The sequence below is a fragment of the Musca autumnalis genome, unplaced genomic scaffold (assembly GCF_047663935.1).
Source record: "Musca autumnalis isolate F117 unplaced genomic scaffold, ASM4766393v1 scaffold_1, whole genome shotgun sequence".
In the NCBI taxonomy this organism is placed as follows: domain Eukaryota; kingdom Metazoa; phylum Arthropoda; class Insecta; order Diptera; family Muscidae; genus Musca; species Musca autumnalis.
The window spans coordinates 109604197-109622555 of NW_027411644.1; the positions used below are offsets into that span (position 1 = coordinate 109604197).

Sequence of the window (18359 nt, forward strand, 5' to 3'; positions counted from 1 at the left end):
TTCTGATAGAAAGGGTGTTTCTATAGCCAGGTTCTAAAAGAAATGGTGCTTCTATAGACCCTTTCTGAAAGAAGGGGCGCTTCTATAGACCCTTTCACAAAGAAATAGTGCTTCTACAGACTCTTTCTGAAAGAAAGGATGCTTCTACAGACCCTTTTTGAAAGAAAGGGTGCTTCTACACCCTTTCTGAAAGGAAGCGTGCTTTAACACACCCTTTCTAAATGAAAGGGTGCTTCTACAAGTTAAAGAAGACATTAAAAGTAAGTTATATTATTATTACATTTTTATGGTTCCAGTAAATCATAAGAAGAAAATAAAGTCAAAATAAAAACAAAGAAAACAGCCTTAAATAAAAACGAGTTTTTTTATTGAAGAACAAACAAATTTTACAAATAATAAAACTTAATTTTAAATTGTACATTCCATATTCGAATAAATATTTAAAAGGAAATTAAAACACGGACAAATTTTTAACGAAACCTTAGCTTCTTAGAAATCATAAGAAGTTTGAATTGTATACTTTATATGTTTAAAGACAAAAAATATTGAAATATATTGGGAGTCAAACATTGCAATTTTCTTAAAAAGAAAACTGTGTTATTGGCAGAGAATAGCAAAGTTTGCATTTGCTTCAATTTTTCTTTTCAAATATTTGTAGCAGTTTTAAAACGTTTTATTTTTTCTTCGGACATATGGGTCTGTTCTTTGAAAAAATTATTATCTTAAATTAAGACAAATTGTAAATAACAAGAAAAAATAATACAAAATTAAAAAGAACATTAATTTATAATAAAACATTGTATAAATAATTTACATTAAAATACGTTTTCTTTCTGCACTTTGCTATAATGATATGTTGTTAGATTTTGTTTTTGTTACTGTTTCAGTAAGGGTATGTTGTCGTCTTTATTATCGAAAGAAATAAATTAATAAAATATTCAAATATAGATAGATGCCGACTTTATTTTAGCTGCCCTTTTGCAAAGGTATTTCGTCATGTATATTAAAAAAAAAAAAACAAAATTTTAATTGGAAAATAATTATGTAAATAATAAATATTTGAAACCTTTTTCTTTTGTTAAACGTTTATGTTTGTATAAAGTTAATAAATTTGTGGTTTGTATATATAACAAAGAACATGTTGAAAGAGGGAGGGAGGGGCGGAAAAAGTGCATTGTTTTGCGTTTTAATAAAAATTGTATTAATAAATTAAATTTTTAGTTTTATAATTAAAACAAGTTAAAGTATAATAAAAATTAAGAGAGTTGAGAGAGAACAAGAAGAGTTGTATTCAATATTTCGAAACTACCACATTTTGAAGAAAAAACGAAACAAAAATTTTCTACATAGTACAAAAACTTTTAATAATTAAAATTAAAGTGGAAATCAAATTATTGGTATGTATTGAATGAAATGTATGAATGTTTGGTGGTGGTCTGTACCCGTCACTGGTAGCCAAAATGAGTCGTCAATTTAAGGGGATTTATTGCTAGTTGCAAGTTTTGCAAAATAGTGTCGATTCTGTAAATTACAAAATTGTACTGAATTTCAAAAAGACCTTAAATTGGCTGAAATGTAGCAGGTCTCTAACAATAACAAAAAGAATTTTGAATTTATAAAATTTTATAGTCACACTGTTAGATCTCATCTAGTTCCATGTCCTAACGGGTACTTATAGATGAATAAATGAGAATGATTTGCTATTTTTGAGGGGGAGCTGATCTTTTGGTGAAACAAGGACCAAGAAAAAAAAAACGAAGATATCCTTTAATAATAAGGAAAGGGTGGTGGGTGATCATTTCAATGGTGGTTGATTCGTGTTAGTGTGTGTGTTTTTTTATAAGTCGGAGGAAATTGTAAAACCAAAAACAACGATCTACATAAATATGAACATCTTTTCACATTCGATTTTTTGGATGGTGATGATGATCTACTATTTCATGGCTATGAATTACTAATTTTTGGTGTTTGCTTGTTTATATGATCTTGCAACTTTCAACTCGTATATATGTATGTTGGTTGGTATATACTTCTTTGACTATGATTATATACTTGAAATACATTTATAAATATGAAACAAAAACATATATAAACATAAATAACTGTCTGGGTGAAAACGTGTTGTGATCTCTATTTGGATTATAAATTGAGTTTGAATACATATATAAATAGTTATGAAAAGCGAGTGATATATGTATGTAGGTATTTGTGGGAGATTAAGGAGAAAAAGTAGAGCAAATTTGTTTCTAATACGTTTACAATTACACATACACACATACTACACATGGTACGATAATATAGCCAAAATTTGTTTTAGTTTTTTCGTTTTTTCACATTTTTTGCTTAAAAAAAAAAAAAAAACATAAAAGGAGGGACTATAAGGGACAAACAAACAAGTGGTTAAAACAAATATTTTAAAATTTTGAGGATATGGAGAAAAATATATTAAACAGGATATCAAATTTATAATAACCTACACCACCAATCATGAATATTATGTTTGGCATCATCCTTAGAGTCAGGGAATCTATACTGCAAATCAACAAGTAAAAAAGTTTTAGTCGGGTTTTCCAATAGATATACTCTGAACCTATGTTAATTAAAACTTTCATCTATGGACAGATTCAATACCGTCTACACAACCAAAATCCTTTCTCCCAAGAATTATGTATTTATGGGATTTTCTGAATTTTGTGACCCTTTTTGAACATTAGAACTTGACGACAAAAATATTGATTTGGATTAAAGCTTAAAAATGTTGCGGAGGATTTGACCGACATAGACCATTTTAAAAGTGAATCATATTTCGAGAGTCATTCCTTTCGATAGATATCGCGGCCACCAGTCACTGACCAATAATTAAGAGTTTTTGGATCATTATGTCAAGAAGCATGGACTTGCCCACGATAAACATAATATCGCTTTAAATAGGTCCACAAAGAGTAGCTTCGGTAAAAATTTCTAAAGGGATACTTAAACAGAACTTAAACTGCACTTCAACAAAAATGTTGAAATTCTGTGAGGAAGGAATCATCCTAAGGACTATATCGATATGGCCCATTTTCGAACTTAAACTAAGTTTGAACAAAGGCATACCGCGTACCATCTTCCCGAACTTTTGTGGGGTAGGTACCGGAAGGAGTTAACGGATTAGCAGCATCCTCGAACTTTAAGATTCCCAGAAATATTACGATGTGCAAAGTTTGAACTAACGCAGTAGCCGTTTCGAAAGTTGTCGTGAGCTCCAGCCACTGCTATGCTGGCCGTAAAGGTTTTTACAGCGTCGTTTTCTCAGGAAGTATGGACTTGCTCCTGACAAAAATTTTATCTTCGTAATAGAGGTCTCAAGCACATCCTGCTGCAAAAAAATCAAGACTATTCGAGAGGAGGTTTCAAACTGCACCGAACTAAAATTGTGTGTGGGAGTTACCATAAGGATTGGACCGATATAGCCCATATTCGAAGCTGATCTATTTCTGGAAGAAATATTACGATCTGCAAAGTATGAACCAAATCTGTTATCCTTTTCGGGAGTTATTGTGCCCACGATGAGGTTTTTCATCGTATCAAAGTGTATATACCTTCCTTAGCCTAAAGGCTAAGGGTATATAAAGGTGCTACACTGACATATAACCTGCGGCCCTGTTAAAATACTGTGGGAGCCTTAAATGGCTAAGGGGAGGACCATTTCAGATCTTCATTTCCTTTCTTTTTTTCTTCCCTTTCCTCTTCTCTTTTCAGGATGTACCCAATGGACTGCTGCTTATCACCGAGCAATGTAACTGTATACGTCAATGGCAGCTGCGCATTCTTCAATCTAACCCAACTTTCCGCTGAACACCTCAGTATCTTACACTGGCCTTCTTTAAAAGGAAACCTCCTAGTTTCCTACAGAGATATTTAGATTCCACACTTCTATATCTAAAGGGACATCGATGGACCGGGGACTCTTTACGTCAAACAACCTTCAAATCACTTATGTCCTACTCTATCAAGTCTGTGGCAGTTTTGGATTGTAATAAAGTCTTGGTGGACCTAAAATCAAATGAAACTTTGGTTTGGGTCCCTGGTCATTGCATTGTAGAAAAAGAAATGTCCGATGAATTGGCGTGTCGCGGATAAGAGTCACAAGATATTACTATTGATAACGCAGTCAAGCCATCTTTGTGTCATTTTATGCCGCTGGTGGAACAAGGCTATCGGGATAAGGCTAGCCAGATTTGGCAAAACGAACCCTGCTGTAGGGTTTCCAAAGCAGTTTGGACACTCCTCTCCAAACGCAAGACCTCATCTCAGATTAACAGTAGGTATAATCACAGTCCATTGTAATATTAAAGCAATGTCTTACAAATGGGGTAGAACCGAAAATGCTGAGGAATATGAGGACGAAATAGAGACAATCGAGCATTTATAATCTCGATGTTCAATGCTTACGAGCAGGAGACTGCAAATCACACGATCCGATCTCTCTCAACCTTTTGTGAAACTGAACCAAAAAGTCTGCTTCTTTTTGCTTTAGGTCTGCAACAAGAAAAATTTGCCGCACCACACTGAACTCTTACCCTTTATTTTCACTTCATTTTCTTAATACTTATACCGTTTTAAAACTTCCCCTTCCTTCCACAATATACTTGTCTGATGAACACAATGGACCATAATGTCTCTGAGTGAAGTAACTGTCAATTACCACAGTTACAAATCCTTTAACCTAACCTAAGATAAATGATGTGAGACCGCATACCACATGAGACAATTTTTACATGGAAGAAAATACTGCTGTAAAGTAGCCACCATTACGATTAGGATTTCATGTCGCTACTTAAAAAAGTGTATCTTGCCTAGGAGTCGAGCTCAGACATGCTGTGCGCAAGGGGGAATGCCAACAATTGTACCACGATAACTCCCTTCAGTAGCCATTTTTACGTGGAGAAGATTTTGCCGCCACTGAAAAATGTTTTGTTCTCTTGATAGTCCAACTCTACAACAAACAGGCGAATACCAACAAACGTACCACGGGTAGCTCCCGACACAACTTCTGCGGAAAAAGGCTCTAAATTTTCTATAGAAAAAAAAAAAACATTAATCTTCTTCAGATCTTCTACAGAAAGGTCAATGCAAAGAAATATATCATGATAGCGCCCACTTCTGCCTTCTACAGATACAACATTTTTCTGCAAGATATTTCATGCTTTCCATTAGAAAATCTTTAACAGGTTTTCTAAAGACAGCAGGCCTTCTACGGGTCAACAATTAGTTCGTTTTAGTTGATCTAATGATCAAAATCTAGTCAAAATTTTATTACCTTAACACATACATATATAAAATCCTCGCATTCCCTTACTAGTCCACTGGGGTCATAAGGTTAGAACCTGTCTCAGGTCCTCGATGGTCTTTGTCACAAGTTTTTCATAACAAATCAAATTGCTCAATTTTTCACCGTCTCTCAATTTTCACATAAAGGTGGTATAGGTTCAAAAAGATATAAATATTATATAAAATTTAAAATTTTACAATATATTTATTTCTTTTTTTTTCAAATTAAATAAACTTAACATATTAGTCGTATACAAAAATATGTTTGTATATAAAACAATAATTACTAAAGCAAAAAAAAAATATTTCCAAACAAACGTGCCTTTTGTTCTTTTATATATACGATGATTTTGTTGTTATATATAATTATATATATGATAGTATGACTCACATATATATTGTTGGGTTTTCTTTCAGTTTTACTTTCATTCTATGATGTAGTTATACGATATATATGTATTTTTTGATGTATATATGTAATGTATATATTTTTTGTTATATGCAATTCTAATAATGCCTATGATGTTCATTGTTGTTCTTCTTCTTGTTGTTGTTAAATATGTTTGTTGTGTTTATGTTGTTGTTCTTTGCAGTTTGTTTCCATTGTTTTTTTAATAATTTGGTTTTGAAATTTATGCGTCGTTAATGTGATTTTTCTTTTTTTGTTTTTTGCTACTTCTCTTCATCATCCTTGATTCGTTTTGTTTTTAGTGTTAAATAATTTCGCTTATACGCTGCTGCTGGTTTGAATACAATTATATATGAGTGTAATTTGTTGTTAAAACATGAAAAAACTAATTGTCTGTCTGTCGGGTTTGTGGTTTTATGCTGCGATTTTATATATGGTATAATGACGATGATAAGTGGAGAATGAGGGGATTTGAGGTGAGAAAAGGGAAATGGTTTGGATTGGATGTAAATGGTAGAAGGTTGTTGATTTCTAGTTTCATTGACATTTTTTGTATATAAGAAAAACAAACAAAAAAACGCAAAAAATTTAACTCAAAATACACATAGAAGAGAGACATAAGTGAAATAAGGGGATACAAACTAATAGATTCAAAATCATATTAATCATAAAATAATAATAATAAAAAATAATTATAATTTTTAAAAATATTTGTTTCGTTTTCAATTCAAAAAGTATACTTATATGTCTAAAGAACGACGTCAGGCAGGTCGTGCGGCCTGGCCTAGGCGCGCATTTGGTTTTCATGTACAATTTTTCTTTCCTTATAGTAAATCTCCTCGGATTCTTTATCGCACAGTAATAGCACAACAGCTCCAAATAGGAAAATGGCAGCGCCCCAGCCAACGCCATAGGCCCAGCCAAATTCCCAAATTGGTCGATTCGCTGAAAACAAAGACAAGATAAGGATTTTATTAATATAAACTTATTGCAAATAAAAGTTGTTTTTCTTGTAATTTACCTAGATTCAGTTCTCCAGCAAAACATACGGGATAAATAATTAAGGCCGATAATACAGCTAATACTGAAAAACAAAATAACAATAAAAACAATTAATAATTAAGCAAAAATGAGCCTTTGTAGACGAGCGAAAGGTCGTCTCTATAGATGAGGAGATAAAGGTCGTCTTTATAGACGATAGGTAAAAATCGTCTTTATAGACAAGGAGCTGAAGGTCGTCTTTACAGACGAGGAGCTAAAGGTCGTGATTATAGACGAGGAGCTAAAGATTGTCTTTATAGACGGGCTAAAGGTCGTCTTTATTGACTAGCTAAATGTCGTCTTTATAGACAAGTTTAAGTAGCCATTATAAACGAGCTAAAAGTACCCTTAGAGAACATCTGAAGAGAGTCATTATATTAGCTGAAGGGAGTCTTTATAGACGAGCTTAAAGGGGACTTTATAGACGATTTATAGACCAGCAAAAAAGAACGTCTTTATAGGCAAGCTAAATGTCGTCTTTATAGACGAGGAGACAAAGGTCGACTTTATAGAAGAAAAGCTAAAGGTCGTCATTATGGACGAGTAGCTAAAAGTCGTCTTTATAGACGAAAAGCTAAAGGTCGTGTTTACAGACGAGGAGCTAAAGATCGGCTTTATAGACGAGGAGCTAAAGGTCGTCTTTATTGACGAGGAGCTTAAGGTCGTCTTTATAGACGAGGAGCTAAAGGTCGTCTTTAAAAACGAGGAGCTAAAGGTAGCATTTATAGATAAGGAGCTAATGGTCGTCTTTATAGACGAAGAGCTAAAGGTCGCATTTATAGATAAGGAGCTAATGGTCGTCTTTATAGACGAAGAGCTAAAGGTAGCCTTTATAGACCAGCTGAACGGAATCTTTATATGAGCTGAAGGGAGTCTTTATGGACGAGCTTAAAGGGGACTTTATGAACGATTTATATACCAGCAAAAAGGTCGTCTTTATAGACGAGGAGATAAAGGTCGTCTTTATAGACGAGTAGCTAAAAGTCGTCTATATAGACAAGGAACTAAACGTCGTATTTACAGAAGAGGAGGTAAAGGTCGTCTTTATTGACGAGGAATTTAAGTTCGTCTTTATAGACGAGGAGCTAAAGGTCGTCTTTACAGACAATTTGAAAGTAGTCTTTATAGCCTTTATAGACCAGCTGAAGGGAATATTTATATGAGCTGAATGGAGTCTTGCCTCTTTTAAAGGAGCCTTTATAGGCCAGCTGAACGAAATCTATATAGAGGAGCTGATTGGGGTTTTTTTAGAGTACCTGAGGGAAGGAAATCTATATAGACGGGTTGAAGGGAGCCTTATAGTCTTAATGGATGTGCTTAAACGAATCCTTATAAAAGAACTAAAAGTAGTCTCTATAGAGTATATTTATAGGTAATCTGAAGGGTGTTATTATATCCTGCATATTTGCTATTTTCAATAATTAACTTCTTTCACATTTTTTTAATTCAAAATTATCGCCATACTTACATGATAATAGCATTACTAATACCGCAATTCTATAAAATTTATATTTTAATGTGTGATTTTGAGTTTTTAAACCAAGTCCGGTTAATATTGTTGCAATAACATCCGTTATTAGCGTTATAACACAAAGTACAGCTGTTGCTTTAATATAAACTGGAAAAAAAGTAAAAGAACAACAAAAACAACGAAATTTAATTAATTGTGGTCAATAATTGGGTATACACGTGTGTCATCATCGCAGGACAGCAACGACAAGTAAAACAACAAAAACACATATACAACAATGAATAGAAATACTTACAAACATCACGACTGGGATAACAGCCTGGAGGATCAATTATATTAAATGGAAGTGGTGGCAATACATCCTCTTCGATGCAATGAACAAATAGACCTTGACGCCAGCCTTCAGCCATTAGCCAATCGGTGGATGCCAATGCCATAATCATTAATAGTATAACAATAACGCCACAAATAAATGCAATGACCTGTGGTGGTGTTCGTGGGCATATTTCATTTCATGTTTTGTTTATTTAGAGATCCAATGGACAAATGTTTAGGTGGTTTTGTTGCGGGACAAGGAGTGTAGAGCAATGAAATGAAAAAAGACGAAATATAAATTAGTTTATTACACTCACACACAATAATATAAAATTATTATTTCAATACTACTGTTATAACAATAAATTTATTTACAATAGATGGCGGGCGACTTGTTATTGTTTGATTTCCTCTCATTATGTGGTATGTTTTTGTAATGTCCTTTTTCCTTTCTACGTATGTAAGTAGTTGTAGCTGGTAGTAATTATTATAAATGTTTAATAATAATTGGGTAATGTCATCAATGATGGATTTCAAACGAAACTCAAAGGATATGGATTCCGTCTGTTTATTAACGAGTAGTGCTCATTATTGTTCACAACATCTTGTTGCTCATGTGAAGAATTATGGGTAGTTCATTATATGAAACGAGTAAAAGAGCAGAATGGTGGATGCCTGGAAACTGATACAGATAGCGCATCGACAGAACGACGATAATTTTAGCATGCTCTTGGTATCACATATTGTCGACGACGAAAATGCCCCAGAACAAGCGACGGCCCATGGAGACCGAGCACGTCGCAATTTTTGACATTTTTTGTATGGCGGAATGGTACAGGCACAATCTTCTGCAGAGCTCATGATGTGAATCTGGTAATAGATTCAGAAAACTCTAAATAGCATTGGCACCAAATATTGAACAACTATAGAGATACCACAGAACCACCGACGGTCCAGGATGGCCGGGCACCGCGAAATGGTAATTTTAGTTTTTGACATATTCATATATGTACAATCTTGGCCATTGAACATCCGAGATCTATTTTGGCCACACTCGGGCAGAAATGTCACATGGGATTTAAACCGAAACACGCACCTACGAATAAACCAAAACATAGACCTATGCCTAAACTTTTGGGGGGAAAGTTATGTATGTAGCCACTAGGCACCTAAAAAGCTAAATTACAGCAAATTCGAATAAATCAAATCGGGAGGTGTTGTTATATTTTGGATATGCCAAAACGTGGGCCGATATAGCCCAGCTGTCTGCCACCAGAAAATGCATTATGCTATGCAGATCAAGAATATATACTTTTTTGGGGTTAAAATTATCATTTGTAGGTGTTACAAACGGAATGACAAACTTAATATACCCTCTTTCTCCTCTTGAATACCAATTGACGGTTCCAAAAAAAGTTACTACGGATGACTTCCGTATCGTCAGATACTTAGCAAATGACTGCAAATGTATGAAGTATTGTATTTCATATCAACGTAATACTTAACAAATGCGAAGCTATGTACTTAAAAATGTCACAATTGCGCATTTTTAACGCAGATAAAAAGAAAACATGTATCATTTTTATTTCTGATGCATTTAGTTGCATTTTCTAGAAACAATGCACGATTGTGCAACGGAAATTTAAAAACCACAAAGCATCTGACGATACGGAAGGCAGCCTCGTGTGTGACCTAATGGTGTGTGTGTAAATAACTGTACATTAATGTAAACATGTTACTTTTTTAGGCAGATCTAAAACTGGGCTACTCATCTATATCACCTACCAAACCTTTTCACTCCTAATTCCTGGTGAAAAGGCCAAATCTCAAAGATGCAGACGGAAAAAGGCGGAATATTTATAGGTTTGTGAGAGGCCCTTTGAATGGTCGTAATTCCTTAGTCGACCAAACCGAGATTATCGTACGACCAATGATCGCGAAGAGGAGAATGTCTTCTGAGGAACAACAGTCTTGGGCGTATAACATATTTCACCCTTACAAATCTCCGTGGCGATTCTCGTACATACCTAATCTGTAGATAGAGGTAAAATACCCAATGCTGGGAAACCAAGTCACAAGTTACCTATAGACTATAGACCGATTAGCCTTTCTTCTTTTCTATTGACTACAATCGAAAGGTTAATTGACATAGAAATTAAATTAGTCGGTCGGACATCTACTTTGTTGTTCTTCTACCAGTTTGATGGACGATGGTGATAATTGTACTAGTTATTTGATGGAACCTGTAGCTGTAGGATGCCATTTTACAGGTCGGCCAGCCCGGACAGGAGAAAATGTCTGGCATATCGTGTGGTATCTGCCGAAACAGGCAGTATATGTTTTCAACACCTGGGATAATTCTAGCTTGGTATGCGTTTAAGATTGTACACCAACTAGATCTCAATTGTGCCTGGGTAGTTATGGTGACTGTTGGCAGGGACCTCTCGATGTTTATGTAATAAAAGTTTGACTTTATACGAATTTATTGAATTGCCTTCAGCCAGGGTTGCATCGTTTAGAACTGAGCGACTGCTTTATATTTGGTAACAGGGACCGCATGTTTCGAGAAGGTAAAGTGGTTGTCGAAGATCACACCGAATACTTTCGGCTTTTGGACTGTTATTGTCTTGCCTCCAACATTTATTAATATTCAATATCGCCATATCCATGACGTGAAAATTGTTGCTGTGGAGTGTCACACTGATAGCTGTAGGTGACGAGGTGGACATTGATTTCGTCCTCCAGTTAGTCTATGTTTAATCCATTGGCCACAATGATGCAGTTATCTTCTCAAGTCAGAAATTTTTTGTCGCTTGAATCGGCTGGAAAATTAAATACTTATAATTTTAACAACAAGGGAGAGCTTAGACCTACTTGCGGCCGTACCGTTTAATTTGTAGGACTCTAATAGTACGTTTACAAATACTTCCTTACTTACTTAGTTGGTCCTCTAAAGGATATTTGTCCTAAAAGCCCGATATTTTTCCTATATTTGTTGCTTTATTTCTCCAATTAGGAATACCGCGTTTTTCAATTTCGTCGTCCACTTGTTTACTCCATGGAAGCCTTGGCTTTCCAGTTCTGCCAATACCGCCATGCCGTCCGTATTTGAACGTCTTTTTAGCAGGTTCATCATCGCTCATTCTTATTACATGCCCTAGCCAATGCTATCGTTGTATCTCGATACGTTTAACTATACCGATGTCGTTGCCGATACAGCTAATGGTTTCTTCACCGTCGGCGCATATTGGCCCCCAGATCATTCGAAGAATTTATCTCAAAAAACACACCAACCACTGCTTTATATGCTTGCGCAGTACGCACGCTTACGGAACTATATATTAGCACGGGTAGTATCGGTGTTTTGTGAAGTGTTATATTTGTTTGACGAGAAGTGTCTTTGTTTTTAAACTGCTTACTTAGGCAAAGTAGCATCTGGTAGCCAGTTCAATTCTTCTTCTTCTTCTTATTTCACAACTGATGTTGTTTGTTTTTATGACGGTGCCGAGGTACACGAAGTCTTTAACTACCTTAAAATTATATGAACCAACTTTCATAGTTGGTCTTATCTGAAACCTCTTTTGGTACTAAACTCTTCGGAGAGGTTGTTTCCTATTTTAACTGAGGGCCGGGTGGGTATCAGTTAATGTCATCTTACAAAGCCAAATGAGCTTTGCGGGGATACCAAATTCAGAACGCTGCTTTATAATCGATAAAAAGATAGTAGGTGTCGATCTGAATCTCTTAGGTCTTCACCAGGATTTACCGCAGGGTAAATATCTGGTCAATGGTGGAATTGCCAAGTCTAAAGCCGCATTGGTATGGTCCAATTATTTCGTTCACCACAGGCTTTAGTCGTTCGCACAATATCACTGAAACTATCTTGTAGTCAATAGGGAGAAGAGACTTATGACCCTATAGGTGGAGCATACAGTCTTATCTTATGCTAAGGTTCCAATCACCGGGTACGCGTTCTTCCTGCCAGATTGTGCTAACTAGCTGATGCATACACCTTATCAGCGTGTCGCCTCCGGTTTTGAACATTTCTTCTGGTAGGACATCGACTCCTGCTGCCTTATTATTCTTCAGCTGGTTTATTGCTGTCTTTACCTCATCTTGGCCGGGTGGTATACATTCAATACCTTCTTCTGGGATTTGATCTGTGGTATCTGTGCTCTTTCCATATCCTAAGCACACTTAATTGTTCCACAAACATCCCATAAGGGACAAGGGAGACTTCTCTCATACCAATGAGTGCACCCCGATTCATTTTAGCTCATGATATGGGACCTACAGTTTATTGCCGAGTCCGGCGTGTCTAAGACACCACTTTTGTAGAGAATTTTACATGGCTGAAATACTCAGGAAATGTCGCCAACATTACTGAGCGGTATTTTGCCACTGTTGAAAAGTGTTTTGATGTTGCCTGGACGGGGAATCGAACCCACGACCTTATGTGTGCAAGGCGGGTGTGCATACCATTGCACCACGGTGGCACCCACACCCTAAGCGCACTATCTTTACCAAATTACCTTGCTGGTATTTACAGGAGGATGTGCTTATACCAAAATCATCAGCTTGATGCTTCACTCCTTGGAAAGACATTTCTCCTCTCTACTTTTCCCACGAATCCCTTTCGTGAGTTACGCATTGCTACTGATTAGAAATGGTAGCCCTGTATGCCTCATTTTTCTCTTCGGTAGCAGCACGACACTCCTGGTCATAATATGGGTTCCTTGTTGGGGGTCTCTGGTATACAAGTATGGATTTTTGCGGCTGTTTGCATGAAGTGGGCAATAATTTACCACTGTGCTGATATGCTATCGTGCTTTGATTAGGCAATGGGCCAGTTGACTGAAATATGCTATGGCTATCTGTTGTGATTGAAGCTTACTGATGACCGACTTCCGTGTTGTACGTACAGACGTACTTTATTTGCTACGTTTAATCGGGTAGGTAGCTTTGCTGAAATGATCGTACATCCAAACCCGCTCGATGAATGTCTTCCATCTATCACAACGTGATCAATTTGATTTCTTTTTTTCTGGTTTAGAGACACAGAGGTGAATGTCGAAATGCTTAAATCTTTTTTTTTTCATGTTTTTTTTTTTTGCCACTGTGAACTCTATGAGCCTCATTCCATTGTCAGATGTTGTGGATACATAATTTCCCAAGATATTCTCATTTCCAATTTTGGCATTAAAATCGTCTAGAATAATATTAAAGTCATGGGCATGACAACGGTCAAATATTTCTTCTAAGCGCTCGTAAAATATATCTTTGATCGGCTCGTCCTCGTCATCAGTGGGAGCATGAGCGCAAATAAAGCTGATGTTGAAGAATTTTGCTTTTATCCGTATTGTGGCTAGTCTTTCTTTCACTAGGGTGAAGCTGGAGACCAAATGTTTCAACGTTCGACCAACTATAAATCCTTTCATAGTATGTTGCTTTTTGGAGGGATAGGTTACTAACCCAGTCCAAGTTTTTCACTTTCTTATGGGTGAACGCGCGACACAAGTCGTTTACATGACTGCAACTCCACAACTAGCACTTACATACGTATACCTATTATCCCTATCTTTTTTAGTTTTATGTATTCTTAATAATTTTTTTAATTTACGACTTACCTTTAACGGTCGGGTGATTGTTATGGTTTCGATAGTCGTTGTGGGCGCCATTTTCGATGGTGATGGACGTCGTGAACTGCAATTTCATGTTGAAAAAAGAAAATGCCGTAAATAAAAGAAAGATAAAAATTTTATAAATTTGATGGCATTGCCACAAAAGCTCTTCTCTTAGATTAAACACAAAATTGAAAATGGTTAATAATAACAAGTTATAGCTTTGTTGTTCACTTACCAATTTTTAACAGAATGTTTGTAGCTTTAATGTTACTTATGTTACGTTAAAAATTGCGTTTGTATTTTTGTTTTGTTTGCGAATTGATGCTTTGTTTCAACAATATGAAGAATTTTTGATGATGATGCGAATTTTGTAGTTGTTGGTAATTGCTTATTTGGTTAGAGATTCTTATTGGAATATATATTTTTTCTTTCTTTTTACAAAAAATAACAAATGCTTTGACTTTGTTTCGTAGGTTGGTTGGTTGCTGGTTGGTTAGGGAGGTTTGGTTTTTGTTTTTGGGTTAAATATGTATTAAAAAAGTTTGTCTTTTTTGAGATTTAATTCGTCTCTTGGTTTTCTTTTATGTTTTGATTTATATTTAAGGGAATGCATTAATGTTTGCTGTTGTTATTGTTAGTTGTTTTTTTTTTTTATTAGCAATTGTGTTAATTTTAAAATTTGTTCTTTGCTTTTTGAAATATTAGTAGTAGCCTCTTGTTTGCGTTTTGAATTGGAAATGTCTTTAGGTTATGTTGTTTTTTTATTATTGTTGTTGTCCTTAATGCACTTTCGAACACCTTTGTCGGAAGGATTAGATGTTAATTTTTGATTATTAAAGGAATTTTTATAAGCAAAATATAGTTATATGAAAACAAAAGTGAATCGACGAAAAATATATAATGTAATATTTTTATATGTATAGAAAATATGTTTAATATATATTATAATTGGAACAGCTTGCCATGAATTAAAGAAAAAAAAATAATTTTATTGACAGCCAAAGGAGAACAGGCAAAGGAGAAAATGAGGATTCGGGTATTAATCAAGAAGACCTTTTAAGGGACTTTAATAAGAAGAAGATATGTTTAAGGTTTCCTATGAGAAGAATTTTTTTGGGGGGTCTATAATGGGCAGAAGAAATCTCACAAGTTCTAATGAAAGGAATGGGTAAACGAGACATTCGGGATTCTATAGAGTTGGATATTCTAGTTCCTAGTTCACTGTACCAGTTCCAAAACGTATGAGTAACCTCATAAAATCTAAAGTGTGATATTACGGATAGTTCCATATAGTTCATTTGGCACAACTCTAGCATTTTAATAAGTGCTGGATTTTTAATGGGAAGAAAAAACCTTATAGAGTACTCTATAAGGAGAATACTTTTCAAGGATTTAATACTGGAAAAAGAACTCTGGAAAGTATTCTATAGAAAAAACACCTTTCAAAGGTATTCTATGGGAAGAAGATATATCAAAGTTATTTAAGGGTTACCTCTAATTATTAATTTCAAAAAATGTAGAAAAAAAACTACATAAAAATTTTGGTAGATTCATTAAAAAAATCATGAAAATCATGAAAAATAATAAGAAGAAAATAATTTAAAGGAAGAAGACCTCTTTAATTGGCTTCTATGAAAAATATATTTTAAAGGGCCTCTAGGAGAAGGCAACCTCTCAAAAGTCTTCAATAGGAAGAATCATCTTTCGGAGGGCAACAGTCAAACGATGTGTAGCGGGGTAAAGCGAACCATATTAAAGGACTTGCGGGGTTTTAAGACCCTTTACATATTTTCATTGGCAAGAAGCACTTTTAAAGGACTTTAATAAGAAAAAGAATGAACGAGAAAAAGATTGTTAAATATTTTTAAAGTCTTCTATGGGAAAAACACCTCTCGCCAAGGATAACAATCTTGACGCGATGCGGGGACTTAAAGACACAATTTCCTGGAAATGTGTTAGCAACCAAAGGTTATACACGTATTGATCTTCTACACATCAAAGGCCCTATGATGACGTGATGTCAGGCGAACTCATGCCTATCTTCGTTTCAAGCCCGAACCCAATAGAATATGATCTTCGATTTTGATCCCTCGCAAACAAATTAGTCGGGTATGTTCCCCCACCCCAACTACTGTCGCAGATCGGTTGGCCAAAGGAAAGAGGGCCTACCATAGGTCTTTGCACTACCCTCGTCCATCACGATGAGAGTGCAACTTGATCAAGATTAACCTCAAGGCGGTGAGCAAATTCCAAAGGAAATACCCTCACTTGTCAAAGAGAAATTCTGATCTCGACAAGCTCTCTTTTTCCCGATGTCCCTAGAGGACTAATTGGTTTGATTGATAAGTGATTCATTCTCTTTGACCTCAACAACTGCTTCAAAAGGAGGCTCTGCAACCACACCGGCAGGACACCCCTCAAAGTTGAAGGATATGAAGTCAAAGAAGATGAATCGGCCTAACAAACTCTCCTTCTCTCAAACTGATATCCCAGAGGGCAAATTAAATTCAGCATCCACCTCAAAGCCCAGCCCTTTAAGGTGACAACATGAGAGGTGCTGATTTACCTCAATTACCCAAGAGTTATTCATCCATTTTGATCTTAACACTTTTTCATAAGGAGGCTCAGACATCACACCGGCTGGACAATCCTCAAAGTTGAAGGAAATGGATTCAAAGATGATGAGTCAGCAAAAAAAAAGCGAAGTAGAAGGCTAAGAACTGACCACACCCAATAACCAGAGCCGATAGAATTTCTCAGCCTACTATGAAAAGACTGAGATCCGGAAAGATACCACTGCCAAGTTAGCAGTACACGCAAATAAAAGCCTCAATGTGTCTTCGGGATCTTTTCTAACGTGTAGCAGCACTGGAAGGAGCACCAAAGACCAATAGTTACATATGATCTTCGAATGATGGTTATCTATAAAGCTGATGGGAAAATCAGTGATAATTGAAGGTTGCTTATACCCTAGCCAGGCGGCAGCGTTAATTTGCATTAACTGCCTTAATTCAAATTAATTCGTGCATTATCCACAAACTGAATTTAAAAGGCATTTAGGTATTTCAATATGGCAACACCGTAAAAGAGAGCGAGGAGGCATATTCATGCTCTGAGACACAAGGAAAACTAAAAATTACAGTGCAAACAACAACAAAACAGCAATCAGCTGTTTCGTAAATGCAGAAACTGTCGTCTGTCAGGTTGAAATTAAATACAGTTCTTAATGCAAATTAACGATGCCGTCTGTCTAGGGTATTATCAACGATCGTCTGCGATATATTTGGTTTCAGGCGATGGGGATCGTCTCAAACCAACCGCAGTTTAGTGGCGCTTCCCCCTAAAGGGGAATAAAATCTGCTGTGAGAACAAGAAATCGTAGGAATTCATTGTTAACAGGGTAGGTAGCATCGGGTAAAGTGCGAACTCTGGGTAGAGTACAAACTAGCGGCTGTGAGAATAAAGAAGATCCTCTGTTGAAGGGTATTGTCAGCATGGGCACCACCGACCCCTTTGGATCAGGTTATATTGGTCCACTCCTTCGGTTACCTCCCACACAAATGTGAAATTTAAGAGCTCTTCTCGTATTGTTTTGAAAAATTTTTTTAGCAGTTTATCCTAGCTGACCATATTTAGATGGTGCAATTCTTCGGGGGAAAATCCATACTTCCTGTGATAGTTGCACAAAATCTCTTAAAAAACCATGTCGTTATCTGCTAAAATGATTGCTGCACAACAACAACTTACGAAATGAGCATCCGATTCTTGCACATCGTAATATGTTTTCCAAACGTACATAAAGTTCCAAGAAGTTTCATATCGGTCAGTATCTTGCGGATATAATAGTCCAAAAGCTCTAAACATCTACGCTGGTGGGTACGACAACTATAACAATTAGATCCAGTTCCAAGATGTCGGTCCAATCACACCAAAGAAAGGCTTAATCGGACTATACTCCTGTAAGAACTCAATGCGTATAAGTTGGGGGGTGAAGACCTCAGGTTATATATTGGATGTATAAAATTAGGGTCTAGCTCATCTTGAATGTATTGTCATGTATGTATGCCCTCTCACCAACACTTAACTTCAGAGCAACGAAGATCTTTATTCCAACCAGGATTGACTGCACCCATGGGAGATAACTTCAATGCTTAGCCATCTATACAGATGGATCTAAAATCGAAGA

General features: G+C 35.8%; 1 protein-coding gene across 6 annotated transcripts in view; it reads right to left on the minus strand.

Annotated features, from left to right (window-relative positions):
* Positions 1 to 345: 345 nt before the first annotated feature.
* The window catches only part of LOC141404591 (transmembrane protein 47), a 64328-nt gene continuing 46314 nt past the window's right edge, over positions 346 to 18359 (minus strand). For 4 of the 6 annotated variants that reach the window (XM_073988046.1, XM_073988063.1, XM_073988086.1 and 1 more), the window contains 5 exons: positions 14177 to 14252; positions 8530 to 8716; positions 8232 to 8381; positions 6744 to 6806; positions 346 to 6667 (listed from right to left, as the gene is read on the minus strand). In XM_073988046.1, the coding sequence (XP_073844147.1) occupies positions 6507 to 6667; positions 6744 to 6806; positions 8232 to 8381; positions 8530 to 8716; positions 14177 to 14252 (637 nt within the window). In that variant the 3' untranslated portion in view covers positions 346 to 6506. Of the gene's footprint in view, positions 6668 to 6743; positions 6807 to 8231; positions 8382 to 8529; positions 8717 to 14176; positions 14253 to 14408; positions 14752 to 18359 lie in introns of those variants that run through there. The other 2 variants (XM_073988079.1, XM_073988071.1) reach the window with 2 other exon arrangements.